Source organism: Bubalus bubalis, chromosome 1 (genome assembly GCF_019923935.1).
Source record: "Bubalus bubalis isolate 160015118507 breed Murrah chromosome 1, NDDB_SH_1, whole genome shotgun sequence".
NCBI classification, from domain to species: domain Eukaryota; kingdom Metazoa; phylum Chordata; class Mammalia; order Artiodactyla; family Bovidae; genus Bubalus; species Bubalus bubalis.
Window position 1 is genome coordinate 140,149,055 of NC_059157.1, and position 14,864 is coordinate 140,163,918.

General features: G+C 41.6%; 1 protein-coding gene across 6 annotated transcripts in view; it reads left to right on the top strand.

Annotated features, from left to right (window-relative positions):
• Positions 1–14,864, top strand: part of TNFSF10 (TNF superfamily member 10) — a 65,204-nt gene that overhangs the window by 45,198 nt on the left and 5,142 nt on the right. For 3 of the 6 annotated variants that reach the window (XM_006068410.4, XM_025288234.3, XM_045166094.1), the window contains 3 exons: positions 5,819–5,956; positions 8,933–8,975; positions 13,098–13,199. In XM_006068410.4, the coding sequence (XP_006068472.3) occupies positions 5,819–5,956; positions 8,933–8,975; positions 13,098–13,199 (283 nt within the window). Of the gene's footprint in view, positions 1–5,258; positions 5,709–5,818; positions 5,957–8,932; positions 8,976–13,097; positions 13,200–14,864 lie in introns of those variants that run through there. The other 3 variants (XM_025288243.3, XM_006068411.4, XM_044944711.2) reach the window with 2 other exon arrangements.

The window sequence follows — 14,864 nt, forward strand, 5'->3', positions numbered from 1 at the left end:
TATTTTTTCAGATTCTTTTCCCATATAAGTGATTACAGAGTATTGAATAAAGTTCCCTGTTCTTTACTGATATAAGTCATGCAATTATCTGTGTATGTGGTCAACTTTTTTTTTTAATTCTAAAAAACAGAAGCTTCAAAGCTTAACACCTTCCCACCTGCACACATTCTTTCTGATTACATGTTTATATACTTGCAATGGCAGTTCAGCTGGTAAAGAATCCACCTGCAATGCAGGAGACCCCAGGTCAGCTCCTGGGTCAGAAAGATCCCCTGGAGAAGGGATAGGCTACCCACTCCAGTATTCCTGGGCTTCCCTGGGTGGCTCTGACAGTAAAGAATCCACCTGCAATGTGGTAGACCTGGGTTCAATCCCTGGGTTGGGAAGATCTCCTGGAGGAGGGCATGGCAACCCACTCAGTATTCTTGCCTGGAGAATCCCCACAGACAGAGGAGCCTGGTGGGCTATGGTCCATGGGATCACAAAGAGTCAGGCACGACTGAACAACTAAGCACAGAAATGTTTATATGTTTGTACACTTCTGTATAGGTGCACAGAAGAATTTATTAAGAGTATCAAAAACAGGAGAATTGAGATATTGAGCAAATACTATGTTTCAGAAACTTTCAAAATATTGTTTTATTTCATCCTCATAACAATTCTATAAAGTAAATATAATCATCCCATTTTATAGATGAGCAAACTAAGGCTCAGGGAAGTTAGATAAAAGGTAAAACCCAATTTTGAACCAAGGCATTAAATAGGTGCTCTGCTGCTGCTGCTAAGTCACTTCAGTCGTGTCCGACTCTGTGTGACCCCATAGAAGGCAGCCACCAGGCTCCCCCATCCCTGGGATTCTCCAGGCAAGAACACTGGAGTGGGTTGCCATTTCCTCAGTAAGTTGTAATTAGCATGGAGCAGTCTCTTGAAGTTGTCACCCTCTTGATCAGAAATTTTTGCAAGGGAAAATGAATTTGAATCTCTTTGAATGACTGTGTAGGGTTTGGAAAAGCATATTCAACACAAGTATTAATTTCCTAAATCAGATCACAGGTTCTACTCTGGCAAGGGAAATTTTGCAGAAGATACAGTGGGTGAGGATTATAGGGAGTGTGGGTTGAGTAGGGCTAAGGGATGTTGGACTGAACCCTCACAATGAAGCCTCAAGACCAGTAGGCACAAACAATAAATATGGGCTTAGCCTCTGAAGTCTATGTCTCTGAGAAAGTTTGACAAGGGCATTATCTATTGCTGTGTCATCATAGATGGCGAAGAAAAAGGAGGAGGAGCCCCTTATCCACTGGGCTCCATAAATGATCCTTTATGCTACTTGGGATTTGCAGAAACTGATTGTCAGAGACTAATGGCTGGGCAGCAGAGAGGGTCAGGAGTGCCATCTTGAGGTCTCTGAGCCAGCCAGCCAGCAAAGGCATCCACCCAGCTGACCTCAAGCCCTGCCAAGGACTGGTTGTACCTGGCCTGGACAACCACAGTGTTTGTGATGGCATCACCAGCAGTTGAGTGGAATCCACTTCTCAGAACCAAGGGTTCCTGGAACAGGAGCGCAGGTACCCAGTGCCATAGCTGTCTCTCCTCCTAGAAGTGTCCGAATTAAAAAAAGCACACTTATCCCCTTCCCCCCAATATCCAGATGTGGTTAGCAAGAGAACAGTCCCAGCCACCGAAGTGCTGAAGAAAATTCCTTCTCAAAGTGTGAATGGGTGTGGAAAGGAAGTGGGGAGAGAGATTAAGCATCATTAATCATTCCTGGAATAGCCACAGCACCTGCTTGCCCGTGTGTCATTCACCTGTATTGGCCCAGGTGTGTGAAGGAAACTACCAAATAGGAAACTGGGGAAGGCGTGCAGGGTGGTTGTGGCTTTCTGTTGTTCAGAAATCAATACATAAGCATAAAAATATCTAGGAGGAAAAATAAGCTGTGATCTCTAGATGATAGGATTATGGGTGCCCCTTTTTCCTTTTTATTTTTCTATATTTTATCAATTTTCTACAATGAATGTTGTAAAACCATCTATACCATCCATATGACTGTCATACAGATCTAAAGAAAATGACATTTTTATATAGTCTTAAAAGTAAAGTAAAAAAATAAATAAATAAAGTGAATCACTCAGCCGTGTTCGACTCTTTGCGACCCCATGGACTGTATAGTCCATGGAATTCTCCAGGCCAGAATACTGGAGTGGGTAGCCTTTCCCTTCTGCAAGGGATCTTCCCAATCCAGGGATCAAGCTCAGGTCTCCCGAGTTGCAGGGGAATTCTCTACTAGCTGAGCCACAAGGGAAGCCCAAACCATATGCAAAATTGCCCACACCCAGTCTGATCTTAACCCTTTAAAAAAGAGATGCTCCAAAGGCAAACTAGGAAGTAGAATGAGGGTGGATCAAGGAGGATATTTCTTGTTTTACTTTTGGGAAAGTACTCTATAATTTTCTGTTTTCCAGGGTGTCTATGTATCCTCAACATCTTCAGGCTTCATTAAATCTGGGTTAACAGCGGAGTCACACTAGCTTGTCAGACTTCCTCCCATGTCTCCTTAGGACCTTAGTTTTCAAGGCAGTCCTTCCCCACCTCCTGAAAATGTTTCTGGAAAATTTCCAGAGGATCTCCAGAGGCCAGCAGTTGGTCCTGATCTGGGCTGGCCTCTGGTCTCTTCCACCCTCTCAAATTCCAATTGACTTCACAGAGGCCGTCAGCTACCCTGACTGCCTGATCTCAGCACCTCTCAACTCTGCCCTGTCCCAGCCCTGACCCTACCTCCTGGCACTTTCCAACTTCTATGATGTAAGAAGGCGAGTTGCTTTTTCCTTTCTGTATCAGGCACATTGTTTTGTCCCAACAGGTTACAAAAGTTAGTTAAGCCTTTTTTTTTTTTTTAATCTTTTGGCTGCACCCCACAGCATGTGGGATCTCAGTTCCCCAACCAGGGATCAAACCTGCACCCCTGCATTGGCAGCTGATAGCCTCAACCACTGGACCACCAGGGAAATCCAGTTAAGCTTATTTATTCAGTTTCATCAAATCAGTACCTGACCAAGGAATACCCAGTCTTGTTGGACTGGACAATGTCTAATAAAACTATTCTTCTGGAACTTTCCTAAAGCCTTGCTGCTAAATCCAGCTCTTTTCTCTGATCTTCCTTGCAGTTTGCTAAACATGCTCTTATATTTCTAAATTGAGTTCTTTCCTTGGAAAGGCTTTTTAAGCTCCCACATAAATTGCAGATTACAGTTGAAGAACATGGAGGTGGTAGGGACAAAGGAATGGTGCCTAATTTCATCTCCAGTCATAATTTAGGTGGCCCCCACCTGTCACCCCCGCTACATCTCCTAGGCAAATGTTTTACTCCTGTAATCTTAAAAAGGAAGAAAGAAAATAAGCATTTACTTAAAAGTAAATGAATGTTCTATGCCAGTGGGGAAGGAATTAAGTCAGGTTTGTCACTTCTATGCTTGAGAGACCTGATCAAATGTCCAAGGAGTATGTGGCTGACGGTACAGACCCACATGACTCTCGCCAAAAGTTCTCATCAGTATTTAAGTCATTTTGATTTGGAACGAGGTTGTCTTTCTATAGAAGGAAGCAGATCATTCTTACGTTTGATCTTTCCTTCAAGCTTTGAAGTCCCCTTCATTCAGATAACAGATAAAATGACTATTTACCCACTTATTTCTCCAGAGAAAGGCATTTCAGTGGATTTGTATATGGAAATAATATCTGAATCCCAGTTGTTAAAAATGAAAACAGGAAAAAAAACCCATCTGAACTTGCATGAACATCCTGTTTTTCTTCATGAGGTTAATCAGTTGTCATCCTGGAGTGTTCCAGATGGATTGGAGTGTATAAGTTATGTGCGCACACGTGTATGTGTGTGTGTAACATCAAGTGCAAACTTTGCAGAAAATGATCTAGTCATTGTAAATGTTTACCCTCAACCAGAATGAGGGAGCCTTCAAATGGTATTTCAAGTCTTTGCGGGTAAATCCCTAACTGGTGTAAACTTTTAATGAGGCAAGATTCAAATATCTAATGGCAATGTAGTCCTGATTCTGCTATCCAGAGGAACAGACATCACAACAATAGCTAGAATCTGCTAAGACGGTTGGACTATAAAGAAGGCCGAGCACCAACGAATTGATGCTTTCGAACTGTGGTGCTGGAGAAGGCTGTTGAGAGCCCCTTGGGCAGCAAGGAGATCCAACCAGTCAATCCTAAAGGATATCAACCCTGAATATTCATTGGAAGGGCTGATGCTGAAGCTCCAATACTTTGACCACCTGATGTGAAAAGCTGATTCACTGGAAAAGATCCTGATGCTGGGAAGGATTGAGGGCAAGAGAAGAAGCAGGTGACAGAGGATAAGATGTTTGGATGGCATCACGGACTCAGTGGACGTGAGTCTGACCAAACTCAGGGAGAGAGTAAAAGACAGGGAAGCCAGGCGTGCTGCAGTTCATGGGGTTGCAGGAGGGTGACACAACTTGGTGACTGAACAACAACAAAAACAACCGAGACAGTCAGAGCCAAGATCAAGAAATAGAACATTCAGTTCAGTTCAGTCGCTCAGTCATGTTTGACTCTTTGCGACCCCATGAATCACAGCACACCAGGCCTCCCTGTCCATCTCCAACTCCCGGAGTTCACTCAGACTCACGTCCATCGAGTCAGTGATGCCATCCAGCCATCTCATCCTCTGTCGTCCCCTTCTCCTCCTGCCCCCAATCCCTCCCAGCATCAGAGTCTTTTCCAATGAGTCAACTCTTCGAATGAGGTGGCCAAAGTACTGGAGTTTCAGCTTTAGCATCATTCCTTCCAAAGAAATCCCAGGGCTGATCTCCTTCAGAATGGACTGGTTGGATCTCCTTGCAGTCCAAGGGACTCTCAAGAGTCTTCTCCAACACCACAGTTCAAAAGCATCAATTCTTCAGCACTCAGCTTTCTTCACAGTCCAACTTTCACATCCATATATGAACACTGGAAAAACCATAGCCTTGACTAAACGGACCTTTGTTGGCAAAGTAATGTCTCTGCTTTTGAATATGCTATCTAGGTTGGTCATAACTTTCCTTCCAAGGAGCACGCATCTTTTAATTTCATGGCTGCAGTCACCATCTGCAGTGATTTTGGAGCCCAGAAAAATAAAGTCTGACACTGTTTCCCCATCTATTTCCCATGAAGTGATGGGACTGGATGCCATGATCTTCGTTTTCTGAATGTTGAGCTTTAAGCCAACTTTTTCACTCTCCACTTTCACCTTCATCAAGAGGCTTTTTAGTTCCTCTTCACTTTCTACCATAAGGGTGGTGTCATCTGCATTACCTTTGCCCTAAAGGGTTTGATTAATTTGGTGGGAAGATCCTGGAATGTAAACAGACTCCACTGCCTACTTTGTACCTGCATGGGTTTCCAACTGTTGAGTGGGAGTCATACCATGTCAGAGCTGGAAGGGACCTCAGAGCTCACCACAGGGAACCAGCTTGAAATGCAAATGAAGAAGAGATTTTGAAGTGAAGAGGCAATTTGTTGAGCAACACACAGCTATCCAAAGGCAGGGGCCGCAAAGGCATTGTGACCCCAGATGTCTGGCCCACACCTGTTTCCTCTCTCCCACATCCAACTGCTTACCTTTATTCAAAGGATGGAAGACTGCATGCTTACTTTTACTTCAGACAACGAGCTTATGCAAGGTACTAAGACTCCTCTGAACATGTCATTGGTTTCTGTTATTTTAACTTGTAAATGAGCAAAAAGAAAAAGCACTTGTGTGTAATACTGTGTTATATCCATCTAAACCCAGATGCAGAACAAATACTTCAAAAGTGGCTTGGCTTGCTTCTTGGAGGAAGATGACCGTTCCTGGGACTCCAGAGATGATGAGAGTATAATCAATCCCTGCTGGGAACTAAAGTCCCAACTCCATCTGTTTGTTAAAAAGGTAGGTGAACCATGGTGTCACTTTACTAGTGGGCATAGGAGGTTCAGAGGAGAAAGAACATTTTACATCATGAAGTCTAGAGTCCTTATTTTGTAAAGGAGAAAGTTGAAACCCAGAGTGTTTAAGTGATTGTCCTCAAATTCACAGAACTAGGAAAAGGTGGGATGCACTCCACAGTGGGTCCTGATTGAAGCCTACTCTAGAGTTTATTCCTCTCTTCCAGAGAGCTTCCTCATCTAGTCTAAATATTTTATCTTACCTTGTGGAAATGAGGAACGGACAGAACATGTCCAAGGTCACATACTAATAAAGGGTGTGCATGGGGTTTCTTTGTTATTCAGAAGACAAAAGAAACCAAATACTGATATTTTATATTTTTTCCCACATTGTTGTTCTCTGGAATTAAGTCTTTTATTTTTGTACACATATAGAGCTGAAGAAAGAGGAAAGAAAAAGGGAAAAAAGATATACTTTGAGAAACTGAAGGTGATGGCATCTCAATTCACAGTAAATTATTCATTACAAAATATTATTTTCTGCTTGTGAAAACTGCTTACATAGGCTCTCTAGCAGAAACGTTATGGTAGCTAAAAGTTTATTTCACTAGATGTGATTATATAATTATACTCTGAGTGACATGACAGGTCAAACAGTTTCTTCTCTCAGGCTGCTTTCTTATTTGTAAGACGGCATTAGTAACGTTTACCTTCTGCATATCTGGAAAGGCCAGTTGAGAATATAAATGTGAAAATACCCTGTAAACTATGATACACAATCATTCTTTAAACAATTACTGGGGACACTCCCAGAGTAGGAGGAGGATATGTTTTAAAGAAATGATTATTAGTCTATTGTCTGGTGCTCAGTGTGCCTTTCTATAGACACAGTGTTATGTCGGGGGGGTAGGCTCCAATTTATAGCCCTAAGCAGCGCTCACAGTAAAGCCCAGACATCCCCTGTGATGCTATTTATATGACAAATAAAATCAGACCTCCTCCTGGTTGTCCTAGAAACTCATCTTCTCCATGGCTGCCCTGGAAAAGCAGGTGGGGCGCTTGCTGCACACAGGCAGTCCTGAAGCAGCTGGAACTCCATCGCCCCAAGTGAGAAGGACCAGGAAAGGGTCCTGAGGAAGCTGAGGAGTGGGACCCCACGGGCCCTGGGATCAGAGAGGGTGGCAAACCCATTGGTGGCAGAGGAGCAAAACTCAGAAGTAGAGCAGAAATCTGGAAACAGAGGAGGGGCTGGATGCTGGGGCACGAAGTGGGGAGATGAGAGAAGCAGTGTGGCTGGGTTTTCCTGCTCTTCCCCACTCCCCCTATTCTCCCATCCTGCCACGAACTAGAGAAAGGAGGGCACCCAGGGCAGGTGAAAGTGTAGCATAGGAGGGGAAAAGACTTCCCCATATTTCCAGGTACCATACATACAGATCATTTTCCATAAATGTCCTTTATGGACATTCCACATGTTATTAATATCTCCCCTAATCCTCAAACAGCTGTGAGGAAGGAATCATTATTATCTTCTTTTTCCTAAAAAAAAAAAAAAAAGATATAGAAATTAAAATAGTCCATATCAGTTAAGTAACTTGAGAAAAGTTTCCCAGGGCTGATAATGAACAAATTTTAATCCAGTCCATCTGCTTATATTTTAACCATTCTGTTTTTTTGTTGTGTGCTGTGATTTTGGCTGTGCCACATGGCATCTTATTTCTTGGGCATCTTTTTTTCCCTGTCCAGGGATTGAACCAGTGCCCCATGCTGTCAGAGGGCAGAGTCTTAACCACTGGACAACCAGGGAAGTCTCATTATAATTGTTCTTTTTTTCTGCCTACCACACTGTAAGAATTAGCCTTTTTCTGCTCCTCCTTTTTCCTTTCTGGCTCAGAAGGCCAGTGGCAGAGCTAATGTGCTGAGGCCCTTGCTTCCCTTCCCACACATCAGTTTCCTTTACCCCAGAGGAGCCCCAACCTGTTATCTGTGGTCAGGGCTTTTATTTTTTTTTTAATATAAATTTATTTATTTTAATTGGAGGTTAATTACTTTACAATATTGTATTGGTTTTGCCATACATCAACATGTCAGGGCTTTTGACAAAGGAAAATGCAGATATGGGGCTGGAGTACAGAGGAAGTTTCTGACAGTTATGTGATTAACAAGGGTGAAGGGAAAGGTGGGCAGGGACGGGCAGAAGGACTGAATAGAGAGGAGTTTAAAGCCGTGGGCGAGTCATGTCAGAGTGGGCTCATTGAACAGAAGGGCTCAAATTCATTCTTTGCTCCTGGTTTTCCCCACTGGTTAGCAAGTAGGGAAAGAAAATGATATGAGGTATTTAGTAAGAGATGAAAATTTGGTAAGATCTCTTTATGGTGAGACTGTCTCAGCCACATTCTCAGAAATGAGAGTGACACGGTGCTAGCAGGTTACCACTGGATGGGCTGTGCATGCCTGTGGGTGTCATGAGAGAAAGGGAGTGTGCCTTACACCTTCAGTCTTGGGTCTGTCCAATCATTTAAAGCCCCTGGGATCTAACACACGCATCTATTCAGAGACACACAACGCACTTGTACACACGCTTGCATGCAGACACGCCTCCCAGAAAGTGAGGTGACACGGCCATCATGTCTGTTAGCTACAAGGAAGTCTGGGCACATTAGGCCGACCTAACTTGGAGAAAAAAATGACTCTTCCTTTCTGTGGTGTTCCAGGTATGGCATTTCAAAGACTTCATCCAGAAACAGAGGTCTCTCAGACAGAGGACCATCCTTTCATCAATAGTAGGGACAGCTGACTCTGTATTTACCCCAGCTCCCATCCTACCCCACATGCTCTTTGCTTGAACAACTTAAAGCTGCCCAAGTTGATATCTTAAATGCAGAAATTTCCTGTTAGACATCAGCAAGAAGAGCCATAGACATTCAATAATCAATTTAAATGCTTAGGGAAATTAACAAGCTTTATTTAATACTATTTGCAGATGACTTTGAGAACCTTTGAGGAAATGATTCCTACAAATCCAGGTATTATTTTTTGTTGTTGTTTTAATTTTCTAGTGTCAACCTCCTGATAAGGCGAGTACTTGTCCATCCTCTTGCTCTCTACTCCCACCCAAACATCCCACCTCTGACTGATGCTCAGTAACTCAAGATGCTTGATTCTCTTTCCCTTTTGGCATTGGCATTTGAGCCAAATCTGAGGCCGACCTCAGGTATGAACTTTATTTCCTGGGAATTTTATTCTTCCAATGTGGATTTACCTTTCATATCAACTTCTTCCATTCTTTGTTTTTATCTTCTAATATGGGTAGCTTTCTGGAGCATAGCTGGAAAAAAAATAAGAGGTCCAAAGTTACCCATCTTCTCTGCTTCTGACCATGCCTAGGCTCTAAGCCTTTCTTTATGCAAAAATTTTGCTCCATCATCTCTTTCCCAACAATCTTTCTCCCCCCCAAAATCCTCATTCTGTAGTCCCCACACCCTTGCCATCTCCTCTGATGGTCAGCCAACTGCTCTTAACCCACATCCCCTTTCAGTGGGTCTTTCAGAGAAGACCAAACCGGCTTCTCTGGTCCTCTGTCTGGCTTCTCCCATTCTTGGATTTTCACATCTCCTCATCCTCCATCCTCATTACCTCTTCAGAGAGAACTTCTCTGATCAGCTTTCTAAGAAAGTTTCCCCACATCCTGTTTTTCTGTCATACTTATTTTGTTAGTTTCCTTTGATAAGTACATGTGTATACATCAAAGAAAATATATATATATATATTCTCTGTGTTCTGATTCCCGACTACATAAAAGATCTACAAAGATTGAAAACATGCCTATTTCTCTCACCTCGCTATACCTGGACTTACCTCTATATCTTGAGCCTAGTAGATTCTCTTTTATCCCCCGGTCCTTACCTGCACCAACTTTGGTGTGCATGTGCATGTGTGTGTATGTGTGTGCCTGCATGTTTTGACTGAGGTGAAATTCACATAACATATGATTAGCCATCTTGAAGCATATGATTTGGTGACAATTAATGCATTCACAGTGTTGTCCCACCCCCATCTCTGTCTACCTACAAATTCTTAATACACATTTTGTTAATCAAGACATAAGTTAATGTAACTGATGAATTAAATTTGCTGCTTCTTCACATTTAGCTCTCCATAACTGCATTTTCCCCTACGAATGGTCATACAGGCCTCCATACATGTACCACAGACTTAAAGTCCTGGAGTACCGCATCCTGGCAGAGAAGAAACAGTGTTTTTAAAATAGATATTTGGTTAATGATGTATTCCTACTTTTCAGCTATCCTTTCCCATTACAATCAGCATCCTCATCCCTTGATAACCCCCACCATCCTTTATTAAATATGAAGGCAAGACCTGGTCCCAGGATCTAAGCATTCTTTCTGGTCATTTCCCCAAAGCCAAAGGCAGTAGCGGGAATGATGAACATGCCATCTCTTCTTTCTTTAAAATATTTGTTTATTTGGCTTCCTCGTATGTTAATCATGGCACACAGAATCTTCATTGCATCGTGTGGAATCTTTCCTTGCAGCACATGGACTCTCTAGTTGTGGTGCTCAGACTCAGTAGTTGTGACACATGGGCTTAGTTGCTCCATGGCATGTAAATCCTAGTTCCCCAACCAGGGATCGAACTGCATCCCCTGCATTGCAAAGCAGATTCTCAACCACTGGACCTCCAGGGAAGTCCCTCCAACTCTTCTAATGAGGAACACCAGATCCATGGTTTATAGAAGATGCATGTACTATTTTCAGTTCTGGGAGAAAAATATTCTTTTTTATACTCATCCCAGTGGGGTGCAGAAATCACATACTTCTCAGTATACCTAAATGTATCCATGACACCCAAATATACATATTCATAGGCTTCTTGTCTGGGAGTTGTTTGCTATAGTCTGTAGGAAATTTCCTCTCTTCAAATTTTGCTCTTATATCTAGGCTTTCCTATATCCTTGCATTGACCTCAAATTCAAGATATTCGTAACTGGATTCCATTACCGAATGTTTTAAAGCAAAGTGTTAAAGTCTCAGAGCAGTCAAGACATTATGAATTATTTATCACTGGAGATTCAAAGTAAATGAACACACCAACTTTGAAAGCTGAGCATTCTGAGAGTAACGTAATTGACCCTACATCCCCAAGCTGTGTTGGGTCTTCAATATAGTACAAATACCCACTATCCTGAATAAGTAACAATACCAGATAGATAAAGTCTTCTTCCTATTTCTTTCTCCCCTATGGAATTTTGTCACCTCATTTCAGTTTCCTCTACTACTAGCCTAGACGGAGGCTTCCTATTCTCAGACCTTGATCAATTACAATTGTCTGCTAACTCACCAATCTCTAGCCCTCTCGGTTTCTAGCATCAGACCTTACTATGAGTTAGTTTAGCCTAAAGCACAACACATATCTTTTTGCTTCCCTGATTAAAACTGTTTAAAGTCTTCTCATGTCTGTAAAGTCCAAATCTCTTAGCTTAACATTCAAATCCTCTCTAGTTTAACTCCTCATTCAAGCTCGAAACTGAACTCCTCCAATGCCTGTGTCCCAGGAATGCTGTGTGCATCTTGTCTTGGGGACACTGTTCTAGATCTCTGTGAACGCCCTTCTCCCATTGTTGTGGACTTTAAGCCTCTCCACCCTCCTCATTTCAGATAATTGTCCTGCACCTCAAATACTTTCTTGCTTTCATTTGTTTATAGCTATTTCTCTGTGTTCCTAGAAGAGTGCCTGGCATAGATATAATGGGCACTTTGGTTTGCTGGAGTAAGTGAATGAAGGGACCTTAGTCCAAAACTTCCCCTGACTCAGCTTTCCAACAAATAGGAATCTTTCATCACCCTTCCTTTCTATTTCACATGGGTCAATTTTCACTTTCTAATTTGTATCTTCCCTAAACACTGTAAGTCCCTTGAAGGCTCAGATTATACTATTAGTGATTAATCTTTGAATCCCCCATGGAAGCACTGCCTTGTCCATGGACATATTTATTTGGTGAAACCATACAATTGATCCTAACAACCAATGTAAGCCTCCTGAGAAGTTTTAGCTGACTTTTAAAAGAGTAATTTGTTGAATTCGTGGTCATTTAGTCTGCTCTAGAGTACTTCAGATGGTGATCAGTAAATGTGATTTGTTTATTGTGATCTAGTGAATCAATGATTTATATTTTCATACACTGATTATCATGACCATTATGTCCTTCCATATACCTTTTGGGATGTGAGAGAAGTGACTGCTACTGCGGCTGCTGCTAAGTCACTTCAGTCGTGTCCGACTCTGTGCGACCCCATAGATGGCAGCCCACCAGGCTCCCCCGTCCCTGGGATTCTCCAGGCAAGAACACTGGAGTGGGTTGCCATTTCCTTCTCCAATGCATGAAAGTGAAAAAGTGAAAGTGAAGTCACTCAGTCGTGTCCGACTCTTAGCAACCCCATGGACTGCAGCCCACCAGGCTCCTCCATCCATGGGATTTTCCAGGCAAGAGTACTGGAGTGGGGTGCCATTGCCTTCTCCAAGAGAAGTGACTGCTGGATACCAATTTGTGGCATCTATGGACATGTAAACCGTGGAATCCTGTGGCCACGAAGAAAGTTGAGCCATAAACCCCATCTGAGATAGTGAATGATGTTTTGTAATTGCTGTTCCTTTAGAGTAGATAGTAGCTAGCAAAGAGGAAAAAATAATTGAAATGATGAGAATTGGTATCAGTCTTTTTCTACAAACAGCTCAAAGTGGACAGTTGCCAGTACCTGGTTATTTGTGCACTTTTAATGCCTCAGCAGGAGTATTATATGTCCACGGTTTGGTTACTATTGTTGTTTAGTAAAAGTGTCAGAATCTTCACTTTGTTATATTCTAGTAGAACCTTACCCCTGAGATGCCAATAAATTATGGCTAACGATACTCCCTATTCCTCCTATCTAAAGTACTTTGTGAATTAAACATAGGCTGAAGTAGACTACTCATAATACTAAAATGTAGGTTGGTTTTATGGAAACCCATATAATCAACTTTGGGACCCCAGTGTGTTTTCTATGCTTGATTGACAAGTGCTGTGCACAGCAATGTATTTGCGAAGTAGCTTGACAAGTGCTGATGGTTCTTTGTTACTTCTCTTTTAGAAAAGCAATATAATCCTTACCTAGAGAGAGAAAAGGGTCCTAAGAGGGTAGCTGCTCATATAACTGGAAGCAATCGGAAAAAAAGTACGTTGCCAGTTCTAGGTAAGAGAAATTATTAATATATGGTTTATTTTAATATAAGGAAGAATATTTAATATAAGGAAGGGAAGGGAAGAATTTGTTCTAAATAATTTATTTTTGTATCTGAAATGTTTATATGGCTATCTACAAAATGGTCAGTAGTAATCAAGTCTCAGATTGACTCTTTTCAGAAGCAAGATTATAAGATGAGTAGCTTAGTTACTGCCTGGCACAACTGGCCTCAAGAAAATTCTGAAATGAGAGAACTTAGAGTTTCCCATGTCCCCATTTTTGCTTTTCTTATTTTTAAAAGTAATTTCTCACTCTTTCATCAAATCTTTCTCCTCTGCAAAGGTTCTAAATCAGTCATCTACTTTTCCAGTGAGTCACCAAACCCTCCCAGTGACATTTGCATTAGGTTGAACCACAAAAAGAAAAAATGGCCAATATTTGACCACTTTGCACTTATGGAAATGTCAGTTTCATATAGTTTAACCAAATAGGTTAATTTATTTTCAAATAGTTAACCAATTATGTTAATCCTAATTTTAACTGGAGAACAGGTGTTCATATATTGCTGAAGTTAGTGTGTGAGTCTTGTAATCTAAACACCCCATGGGAATCCCAGCTCCTCCTTACCAAGTTCTTCATTTTGAGGAAATTACTTAACTCAATCAAGTTTCATTTTCTTTCTCTCTCTCTTTTTTTTTTTTTTTTTTTAAGATTTTTTTGATGTGGACCATTCTTAATGTCTTTAATGAATTTGTTACAATATCACTTCTGTTTTATGTTGTGGTTTTTTTGGCCAAGAGACATGTGGGATCTTAGCTCTCCAACCAGGGATGGAATCCAAACGCCCTGACTTGGAAGGCAAAGTCTTAACCACTGGACCACCAGGGAAGTCCCAAGCTTCATTTTTTTCACATAAAAAGTAGAGATAACGTTTAACTCACAAAATAGTGACGATGAATGCAAAATGCTAGTGCATTGTAAGCACTCAGTAAGTAGTGCTTTTATTATTGTGAGAGATTTTGTCCTAGGTTAAAGGTATTTCAGGCATCAGTTAATGAATGAAAAGTTTGTTGGTTTTTTTTTTTGTTGGCTGGTTGGCTTTTGTCTGGTTTTACTCTGAGCAGTTGCCTTCATGGTATTCCTGAACTGGTATTTTTGGAGGTAATTTATGTGTTCTGCCTATTTGTGAGATTGTTATTTCACTATTCCTGTTTACAATTCATCAGATAATATGGTGGTGGTTTTAAACTCTTGAAAAACTAAAATTTGCACCAATCATAGAGATGAGCCCAAAGTTTAAAGGAATATCCTATCTCAGTAAGGCCCATCTTCATTCAAAATCTTCAGGATTTAAAGATCCAAAGATCTGAAGATCTTTAAATCTGGGCATTTTTGCCAAACCCTATACCTTGCCTTATTGGACTCGAGTTGCCTCATGCTTGGAAGGTGATTTTGACACTGGGTTACTGAGAAAGACCAAGGAGGAATCCAAAAAGACCTAAAAGAGTAGCAGGAATTTATGAGCTCTAGGCTTGAGGAACAGATATGTTTCTTTTGGTTTCCTTCTACACTGTCAATCTGAGCTCACCAGCACAGGAAAGGAGGTAGGGGTTCTGGACAGAAATTCTTCCCAGGAGTAGACGGCTACCCTAATGAACCATTCCCATGGTACCA